This window comes from Hevea brasiliensis, chromosome 18 (assembly GCF_030052815.1).
Source record: "Hevea brasiliensis isolate MT/VB/25A 57/8 chromosome 18, ASM3005281v1, whole genome shotgun sequence".
In the NCBI taxonomy this organism is placed as follows: domain Eukaryota; kingdom Viridiplantae; phylum Streptophyta; class Magnoliopsida; order Malpighiales; family Euphorbiaceae; genus Hevea; species Hevea brasiliensis.
The window spans coordinates 28,610,777-28,621,699 of NC_079510.1; the positions used below are offsets into that span (position 1 = coordinate 28,610,777).

At 32.0% G+C, this 10,923-nt stretch overlaps 1 protein-coding gene across 1 annotated transcript; it reads left to right on the top strand.

Annotated features, from left to right (window-relative positions):
* The first annotated feature begins 219 nt into the window (after positions 1-219).
* Positions 220-1,657, top strand: LOC131175840 (uncharacterized). The gene is made up of 3 exons (XM_058140513.1): positions 220-616; positions 1,042-1,148; positions 1,535-1,657. Exons 1-3 carry the CDS (start codon positions 220-222, stop codon positions 1,655-1,657), a joined length of 627 nt encoding a protein of 208 aa, XP_057996496.1.
* Positions 1,658-10,923: the final 9,266 nt, after the last annotated feature.

Here is a 10,923-nt window from a genome sequence, read left to right on the forward strand (position 1 = left end):
ATGCGCCTCTAGAAGTCTCGCATCATTCTTCACATGTTGGCGCATGCACCCTTTTTTTTGGTGATTTCTCCGACCTCGCCTCTTGCCGACGACCTTCCCTGTTAGGCGCGCCTCTGACCAACGTGTTTCCACACCTGGTTTGCACATTTATTTTTTGGGGTACCTTCCATTGCCCAGTTTCTTGCTTTCTGTCTCAGTACCTATTTCTTTAATTGAAAAATGACAGATGAAAAGAAGAAAGCCTCTGAAACAAAGGCTGGATTTGTTGGTGATAATCCCTCTTTACAAATTAGTCCTGTAAAGTTGGATGGAACTAATTATTTGGCATGGTCTAGATCTTGTCTACTGTTCATTCAAGCTAGAGGACTGCAGGGGTATATCACTAAAGATAGAAAAAAGCCAGAAAGTACTAGTTCTACTTACAGCCAGTGGGAGTCGGAGAACTCTCTTGTTATGTCATGGTTTATCAATTCTATGCAACCTCATATAGCTCATGGGTATTTACTGTTAGACAGTGTCGCTACCATTTGGAGTGCTGTTTCTCAGACTTATTCTCAAGTTAGGAATGATGCACAAATTTATGAGCTTAGGAACAAGGTTCATGGAATGAAACAAGGTGAGTTAACTGTTGCTTAGTATTATGCGGAACTGAGTGGTCTATGGCAAGAGTTGGATTTCTATCAGGACTTTTAGGCTTCATGTCTGGCTAACGCAATTAAGTTCCATAAATTGGTTGAGAAGGAGCGCATATATGATTTTCTTGCTGGGCTAAATGTGGAGTATGATCAGATTCTGGTCCAAGTGCTTGGTAAGGATCCTTTGCCCACCTTAAGGCAGACATACTCTTATGTTTAGCAGGAGGAGAGTAGAAGGAGTTTCATGATCAATTCTACAGCAGTTGATAAGGCTAGGCTGGCTGCTAACTCCTTACGAGAATAGTCATATGGTCCATCTGATAAGATCACTTGCATTGTGACTATTGTGAGAAATCTCGGCACACCAAAGAACAATGTTAGAAGCTGCACGGCCGCTCAACTAAAGGGCATGGAGAAAAAAGGATGTGCTCTGCTAGATCACAAGCAAATGTATATGAGGCTGTGAGTGTTTCTGAAGATACTGCTATCACTGGGATGTTTTCCAATGAAGAGGTATAGACTCTGAGATGATTCCTATCACAGCTTGAATTACAATTCAATACAGTTTCCTTTTCTAACTTCGTCAACTCAGGTAATGCTTTTCTTGCTAATCATAATAATTCATTTTGGTTATAGATTCTAGAGCAAACAAATATATGACAGGCTCTTCGAATAAATTCATATCCTATTCTCCATGTTCAGGCAAAGAAAAAGTCCGCATTGTGAATAAATCCTTATATAATATTTATGGAATAGGTTCTGTTAAATGTACTCCTACTATAAGTCTTAGTTATGTCTTACATATGCCTAGCTTTCCTATTAACCTTTTGTCTGTCAGTTTTATCACAAAAGCTCTCAACTGCAAAATTGAATTTTTTCCCACTCACTATGTGTTTCAGGAGTTGATAACAGGGAGAATGATTGGCAGTGGTAGACTGCAAGATGGGTTATATCTGTTGAATGATTGTGTTAATCAGGCCATGTTGGGACAGTCTATGGGTGCTAAGAAAGAAATTATTTAGTGGCATAGGAGACTTGGACATCCTTCATTTACTGTTGTAGAGAAACTTTATCATCTTTTGTTTAAGCAATGCAAAACTGAATTGTTAGTATGTGATGCTTGTGAGTTTGCCAAACATACTAGATAATCTTATCCTGTAATAAATAATAAGGCTTCAGTTCCTTTTATGACTATCCATTCTGATGTGTGGGGGCCTACTCAAACTGTGTCTCTATCAGGTTATAGATGGTTTGTAACCTTTATTGATTATTGCAGTAGGTTAACTTGGGTATATCTGATGAAAGGGAAAAATGAAGTGTTTTCAGCAGTTTCACAAAATGATTAGCACCCAGTTTGATGCTCACGTTAAAATACTAAGAACTGATAGTAGCACAACGTATATGAATAGAGTTTTTCAAAAATATTTGAAGTCACACGGAATTTTGCATCAGACTAATTGTGTTAACACTAGTGCTCAAAATGGAGTGTCTGAGAGAAAAAATAGATATTTACTTGAGGTTGTTAGGTCTCTTATGTTTACAATGAATATTCCCAAACCTTACTGGGGGGATGCAATTCTTTTTGCTGCATATTTTATTAATAGGATGTTACTCTGGACTTTGGAGTTTAAGAGTTCTTTAGAGGTTTTGCAAGATAAAAATTCATATATTGTTCCTCCAAAGGTCTTTGGTTGTGTTTGCTTTGTTCCTCAGCAGAATAAGGGGAAGTTAGAACCTCGAGCCCTCAAGTGTGTCTTTGTTGGTTATTCCAGTACTCAAAAGGGGTGTAGGTGTTACCACCCTCTTACACGGAAATATTTTATAAGCATGGATGTTACCTTTAGGGAATCTGAATCTTATTTCCATCCACCTCTTCAAGGGGAGCATAAGAAGGAAGAAGAGGTGTCTTTCCCTTCTTCTTCGTGCTCTCTCAACTTTCAACTTCAAAGGGAAAATATGAGTCTAAAGCCTATACCTAATAATGATACTCAGGAAGAGTCACCTAAATCTCGAGGGAGACTGAATGGACCAGATTTGAGAATTTATACTCGGCGAAACAAGAGAGATATAGCCATCGAGCAGAAGACTGTTAATTAACAGAAATCTCTGGATTCAATTCCTGAACATTCTGAGGTATGTGATGAGTCTCCTTTGGTTCTTGAAGAGTCTAATTTTAATTCTCAGTCTACTCTTCCTTCTTTTAATAATGATCTTGATATTCCTATTGCTCTCAGAAAATGTGTTAGAACCTGTACTAAACATCCCATCTCTTATTTCATTTCCTATGATTCTTTATCTCCATCTTATAGAGCCTTTCTATTGTTTGTTTCCTCTGTTTCTATCCCACAGGATTGGAAGAAAGCATGTCTTGATCCAAAATGGAAGGTAGCCATGGTGGAGGAGATGAAAGCTCTAACAAAGAATGAGACATGGGAACTCGTTACTCTTCCAAAGGGGAAAAAACCAGCTTGATGTAAGTGGGTGTTCACTGTGAAACATAGAGCAGATGGTTCAATTGAAAGGTATAAGGCTAGGCTGGTAGCAAAAGGCTTCACACAGACGTATGGGGTAGATTACCAGGAAATATTTGCTCCTATTGCTAAAATGAATACCATCAGAATTTTATTATCATGTGCAGTAAATCTTGAGTGGGATTTGCAGCAGTTTGATGTAAAAAATGCCTTTCTACATGGTGATTTGGAAGAAGAAGTATATATGGAAATCTCTCCAGGGTTTGAGAATGGAAAGACCAAAGGAAAAGTTTGCAAATTGAAGAAAGCACTGTATGGTTCAAAATAGTCACCTAAGGCATGATTTGAAAGGTTTAATAAGGCTATGGTTTCTTTTAGATACTGCCAAAGCAATGCTGATCACACCTTATTTATAAAATACTATAGGGGTAAGATCACTCTGTTTATTATCTATGGGGATGATATTGTGGTAACTGGTGATGATAGGGAAGAAATGATTCATCTAAAGGAACAACTAGCACAGGAGTTTGAAATCAAAGATTTGGGAAGGCTAAAGTACTTTCTTGGAATAGAGGTTGCCAAATCAGATAAAGGAATCTTTATTTCTCAAAGGAAGTGCATACTAGATCTGTTGGAGGAAACAAGAATGCTAGGTTGTAAACCAGCAGAGTCTCCCATTAATGCAAATCACAAATTGCAAGCTGGAGTTAGGGAATCCGTGGATATTGGGAGATATCAGAGATTGGTTGGCAGACTGATTTACCTTTCTCATATCAGACCAGATATAGCATATGCAGTGGGTCTAGTGAGTCAGTATATGCATGATCCTCGTGAACCTCATTTGGAGGCTATTTTCCGCATCTTGCGATACTTAAAATCTGCACCTGGGAAAAGACTTTTTTTCTCAAAGCATGGCCATCTTCAGATTAAGGCCTTTTACAGATGCAGATTAGGGTGGATCTCTTGATAATAAGAGATCGACATCTGGTTACTATACTTTTGTTGATGGTAATATAGTCACTTGGAGAAGTAAGAAGCAAAATGTAACAGCTAGATCCAGTACAGAGGCTGAGTTTAGAGCAATGGCTCAAGGTATTTGTGAACTATTGTGGTTACGAAAGTTGATGGAGGAATTAAAATTGCTGGAAACTAGTGGTTTGTCTCTGTTCTGTGATAACAAAGCTGCCATCAATATAGTTCACAATCTAGTTCAGCATAATCGGACTAAGCATATATAGATTGACAGACACTTCATAAAAGAAAAAGTTGTCAATGGTTCCTTAAGTATCTCTTACGTAGGGTCGAAAGACCAGTTAGCTGATGTGTACACTAAGGGATTAAGTTGTAAGGGGTTTCATACCCTAGTTTACAAGTTGGGCATGTGCAACATGCATGAACCAACTTGAAGAGGAGTGTTAAAATCCCTCAATTAGTGTAAATCCCTTAATCAGTGTAAATTAGCTGTAAATTAAAATATAATTAGGAATTATTATATTTATTGGCTATTATTAGTTTTCTAGTTATTTCTAGCATTTGTATATAAATTAGAATGCTTATAAATCATTTTAGTATGAAGAAATATAAAAGAAAAATTTTCAAATTCTCTGTTTTCTACAAAAAAGTGTGCCCACATTTAGAGATATACAAGTTATAAATTGCTCATATACTTTTTTATTATTAAAATCTTTATAATATTATTAATAAGTAAAATTTACATGAGTCTCTGTGTGTGTATATATATATATATTAAATAAAATTATTATTTATAATTTATTGTAAAAAATTATTTAATTATTTCTGTTTCTGATATGGGTAAAATATTCTAGCCTAAAAATTATAATTCTATAATTTTATGAATTATTAGGTTAAAGGGATAATTAGAGTAAATATTTTGATAAAAAAATATTTAAATTCATATATTCATTATAATTGTAGTATATATTCATTATTTCTAAAGGAAACTGTATAATTGTTAATTGTTATTATTATACTGTTTCCTTTAGAAATAATGAATATATACTACAATTATAATGAATATATGAATTGAAATATTTTTTTTATCAAAACATTTACTCTTATTATGCCTTTAACCTAATAATTCATAAAATTATAGAATTATAATTTTTAGGCTACACTATATGTGAATATATTTTACCCATATGAGAAATAGAAATAATTAAATAATTTTTTTTACAATAAATTATAAATAATAATTTTATTTAATATATATATATATATATGTAAATTTTACTTATTAATAATATTATAAAGATTTTAATAAAAAAAAATATATAAGTATTTTATAACTTGTATATCACTAAATGTGGGCACACTTTTACTATTCCTAAGATCAGTAAAAAAGCCCTTTTACGTATGTAAAAACTAGGGAAGCAAATAAGCATCTGGTTTCTTCTCCCGCTGCAATTACCATAAATGTAATTGATAAATGCAATTACTATGATTACGATAAATGTAATTGATTAAAAGTTAAAAATAATTAAAATAAGAAAAATTTTAAATTTAAATATTAAAAAATATAAAGGTAGAAATTGATAGGATTTAACTAATTAAAAAAAAAACACTTAATGAAAATTTAACAATGTTGTTGTTTCTTCGAATAATAACATATATATATATGAAATTAATTATGTAATATTATAATTTGCAATATTTTTTAATTGACATTAATATAAACTATTTTTAATTTATTATCATTATTTTATTTTATTTTATTTTATAAATTCATTTCTAAATTATTTATTTATGAAAAAAAAATATTTTTTACATTTAATTAATAATTTAATCAGATTTTTGAATTATTTGAAAAAAAATTAAATAATATTATTTTTTATGTGAATGTTGAATACTTTTAATTATATGAGAAAAAAGTAAAAGGAAAGAAAAATTTAAAAATTAAAACAAAATAGATAAAGAGTAAAATAGTACTTTCACTATTCAATTTATAATTTAATTAAATTTTATTTAAATTATATTTTTTATAAATATTAAATAAATTTAATTAAAGAACAATTAAGCAAAAAACTGTAAGAGTGCCTTTAATAAGAAAACCTAGCAAATTGACAAGTTAAACTGGTAAATCAGTAAATCGGCTCTCAAATTGATCTGGATTTGTCATTGAACCAGATAAGGAAGTGACCCGGCGTGACTGATGACTTTGGAGGTTGAACCAATATTACCCGGTTGACTCAGCAGGTTCAATTATTCGTTAGAATTTTTTTTTTCAATGTTGGTATAGAGAATTGTTGCCGTCCATGGAAATTACTTGTGGGAATAGACCTGTAAAATAGAAAATAAATGGATTAGAGGTTCATCGGGTATGGACCCGGTAAGAACCCTCTAATACTCAAGTTAGAGCTAGTATGAGAGAATAATGTATTATATTGACTAGGGAGAAAGAACGTACCTCTATAGATGATTTGATCTCTTTATATAAGATATAGAGAACAGTTGGTTATGGTAAGTTAATTATGTATTTATATGGATATTATTAGCTAGCATAATTATATGATTATATTTCTATTTATTGTGTATGATTATAGGAATTGTTATATTTGACAATCCCATAAATATTACTTATCTTTAATTGAAATTCTTTCCTTTATTGAGTGGGTCTTACAGTGGTTAAACTAATCGAACGAATCTCATGGTTAAACCATTAAATATAATTAGACTCATGGATTATCCGAAAATCTAAGTTACTAGATTCGTTATATATATTCTGGAAAGCTATATCATTAGTCCCCCCCCTTAAGTATGAATCTTTAGGTTCATTTAGATGTAGAAGCTCTGGTCATCACCCTAAAAAAACTTTGAGTGCAGACTATTGTCTTGATAAACTTAATAACGGTAGAATTTTCGCCTTAAGTGGATTTGCACCTTCGATTTGCTTAGTTTGATAAACTATTCCTTAGGTGTGCTTGCATCACCATATGTGGACTTGCGCCTTTAATTTGCTTACTTGGTAGATTATCATTTTATATGGAGTAAGCACCTTTATTTTACCCTGGTGGTCTATACTCGGTGGACCTCTGTCCATGGAAATTACTTGTGGGAATAAAAATATAAAACAGAAAATAAATGGATCAGAGATCCACTAGGCATAGACCTGGTGAGGACCCTCTAACTCTCAAGTTAGAGCAACCATGAAAGAATAGTATATTAGATAGACTAGGAAGAAAGAATGTATCTCTATAGATGATCTGATCTCTTTACATAGGATATAGAGAATAGTTGGTTATGGTTGTTAGTAGTATGTCCTAGAGCATATCATTTTATATGTATCTTGTACACATTTTATTAATAAAAGACAATTTCACATTTCCGTTTACATAATATATTTATATGTAATAGAAAATGTCCATTGATATTTTGTTAGAAATTCTATTCTTAAGTTGTTAAGAATATGAGTGACAGTATTTCTAGCACAAAGTATCATAAATTGGTTCACAATCGAGGATACTTCACAAAGGACATGACTTATCCAGAAAGATTGTAATCATGTTTGTTCCCAAGGTATTTATATGAGATATAAATAAGATGGAGTGATGATTCTCATGCCACATAACAAACATGATAGGCACTTATACATGATAAGTAGGCCGAACCAGTGACGCTTGTGGCAAGCAAATGGAGTTTACTCTTGTCAATGCATTGTCATATATCATATCAGTACATATAGTCTTTAGACCTGAGATAACACAATTATCTTGCATATAGGTGGTTTGAGCTTGATACTGCTTTCATACTTGTACTGTGTATGGGTATATGGGTATGTGTTGGCTCCTACTAGTTATATATGGAGATAGGTGTTGATCAAGATGGAATCCGTTACCCTAAGTAAATAGGGATAAAATCCTATGTTCATTTAATTATTCTTGATGTTTCAAGTTCCTAGCCAGGACAGACATATTTAGTAAAAAAAGAGTTTCTGATAACAAAATCTAATTAATCAAGAACTGGAATTAAAAGATAATATAATGTTCATAGCAAATGGGGTTTGACATTAACCATGACTCCAGCTCAAATTGGGATTTTGTAACGGAGAGATTCTAGTGCATGGTAACATATGATTAAAGGTTCATTCAAGGTATTCCTTATTACTGATTGGGTGGCCTGGCTTACTATGCTAGGTGTCAACCATGGTCTATGAGATGCCTGAAATGATTTAGAGAAATCATTTACGGTAAGAAAGAGTTCTAATGATATTAAGAGTTATTATCATTTCTCATTGGCAATAAGTAATTAGCCTAGTAAGTCACACATCTACACAGGCTAATCACCATTTAAAATGTGATTTAATTGAGTTTAATTAATTAATTAAAGAGTTTAATTAATTAATTAAAGAGGTTTGGTTTGCAATAAGATTGCAAAGTCCCTAGGATGACTTGAAACCAAATCTAGGTTATTGGATGTATACTATAAATTAAATTTATATTTAATTTGATCAAATATGAATTTAATTATGAGAAATTAATTAATAGATATTAATTAATTAATTAATTTATAATTGATATAAATTGATTTAAAGAGGAGAAATTATGATTTTGGGTTAAGAACTCAAATTAAAGAGTAAGGGCAAATTGGTCTTTTCACATGGTGACATGTGGCACCAAGAGATGGTGACACATAGCACCATATAATCTTGTCACTTGTCTTCCTATGATGGAAGACCACATGTCATTATTTAAATGGAGCTTGACACCTGGCTTCATAGGATTAAATCAAATAATAACAAGATGGGATCTTGTGATGACATGTGGCAAGGGAGTTAGGGTTTGACCTAAGTATATAAAGAAAGGTTATAAAGAAAAATAACCTACTTCTCTCTTCTCTTCTCAAGTTACTATCACATTGCTCTCTCCTTCTCCTCTCAATTTCTCAATTGATTCAAAGGGAAAAACTATGATTTCTCTTGAATTAAAATTATTAGAAAGTGTTTCTAACACTCAATACATTCATACAACCTTCACAAAGTATAAATCTCATCTTATAATTAGTTGACAAGGCTTGAGAAGCCAATCTAGGATCTGCCATTGCTACTTTAGTATGTACTTGTGGTGGACAAATTAGAGGGATAACATTTGGGGTCCTAAGAACATCCTAAGATTGCATCAATTATGCATCAAGAGGTTAGTATCTAAAAATACCTCTTTTAGTTAGGGTTTAATTGAATTAAATGTTAATTCATAATCTTTAATAGCAAATGAAATTTTAATGCATGCTAAAATATGTTTTGGTATGCAATTGGGCATTGGAAATTGATTAGGTTCATAAGAAACTTAGTATGGTGCATGTAACTTTAGAAATAATTTTTGAAATTCAAGGCTCTAATGCCCAATAATTATGCTTCCACTCCTTCAATTGGTATCAAAGCCACTATATTTGCTATTAAAATTGTTTATGAGGTTTAATTGTGTGATTGGACTAAATTTGGATTGATCTAAAGCTGGTTGGATGCTCACCATGGGACGGCATGAATGTGAAACACACCTCAAGGGTGTGTTAGAATTTTAGGCTTAGTTTTTGGGCCCATTAAGTAACTGTTGTGTATTTTAAGGCCCATAATTAAGCCCATACCTAATTAAATTATTTAATTAGGAATTTTAATCACACAATTAATTTACGAAAATTGTTTTCATAGAATTAAATTTGGAAAAGTGTTTCTAAATTTAAATTATTTGAATAAAATTCAAATTTGAATTTTTTTGTTGAATATGTGATACTCAATTTAATTTTTAGTATGTATATTTTATTTAATTGTTAAATTTTAATATGCATGATGGATGATCATGGACAATAAAAGACCAATGTGATTAGATTTATTTCTTTTATTTTTCTTTGAGTTGTAAAATAATTAATTTTATTTTAGTAGCATGTATTATAAATGTTGTAATAATTTATGTTGTAATTTCATATATTTGAGGACTTTAAAGTCCATATTCCTGTAAATTCGCCTTGGTATGCCAAGGATTACAATGTAATTGGATTACAAGAAGAGCAAGGAGGTCAAGAGCATTAGTGGGACCAGTGGGAGGAAATCAAGATCAAGGGTTGATTATGTACTCCTTCAGCAACTCTTATAAAATGAATGAATGAAATACACCTAGAAATGCCCTGATTCAATTCTTGGTGGCTCAGAATTGAATCCCTTAGAAAGTCCATGATCATACCATATTATTTGTTTATCCATGTATGCATGAGATGTATGTAAATGTATGCAAGTATATGATATATGAATGCCAATTGGATAATGTGCAAAGTGAGACCATAATAGTAATTAAGTCGATCACAAAATCTTCCAAACAAATAATTAAGTTGGAAATGGTATAATTAAAGTAATTATATCATGGCCCTCCATTGAGGCAATTATTTCAAGAAATTTTAAATACTTGCATGTGATGCATTTATTTAAGAGATTTTCTTAAGAATAATTGTTAAGCATAAGATGTTGTAAATATGTAAATAGTTGGTGGCCAATAATGGATGTGCCTGAGGACATTAAAATTATTTGCATGTTTACTAGCTCAATGGGATCAACTTAACTAATGCTAGATAAATCAATAATGGATGTGCCTGAGATTTTGAGCATTAGGGTCTAAATAAATGATTGAACCTCACATGAGATGTAATGGACAAGGAGTTGCTCACTTATAGTTTATTATAATTCCAATAATGGATGTGCCTGAGGATGATCAATAAGACTATAAGAATTCAATCACCCACTAGAAATCCATCTAACTAGGATTTTCGTTTCCTAATTTGGAAGTGTAGGATTCGCCAAGTTAGTGGGAGGACCA

Coding starts and splice junctions, on each gene's coding strand:
- LOC131175840 (XM_058140513.1), top strand. CDS start 220: ATGACAGATGAAAAGAAGAAAGCCTCTGAAACAAAGGCTGGATTTGTT. Junction 617..1,041: donor GGTTCATGGAATGAAACAAG/GTGAGTTAACTG, acceptor GCTCAACTAAAG/GGCATGGAGAAAAAAGGATG. Junction 1,149..1,534: donor GGATGTTTTCCAATGAAGAG/GTATAGACTCTG, acceptor TATGTGTTTCAG/GAGTTGATAACAGGGAGAAT.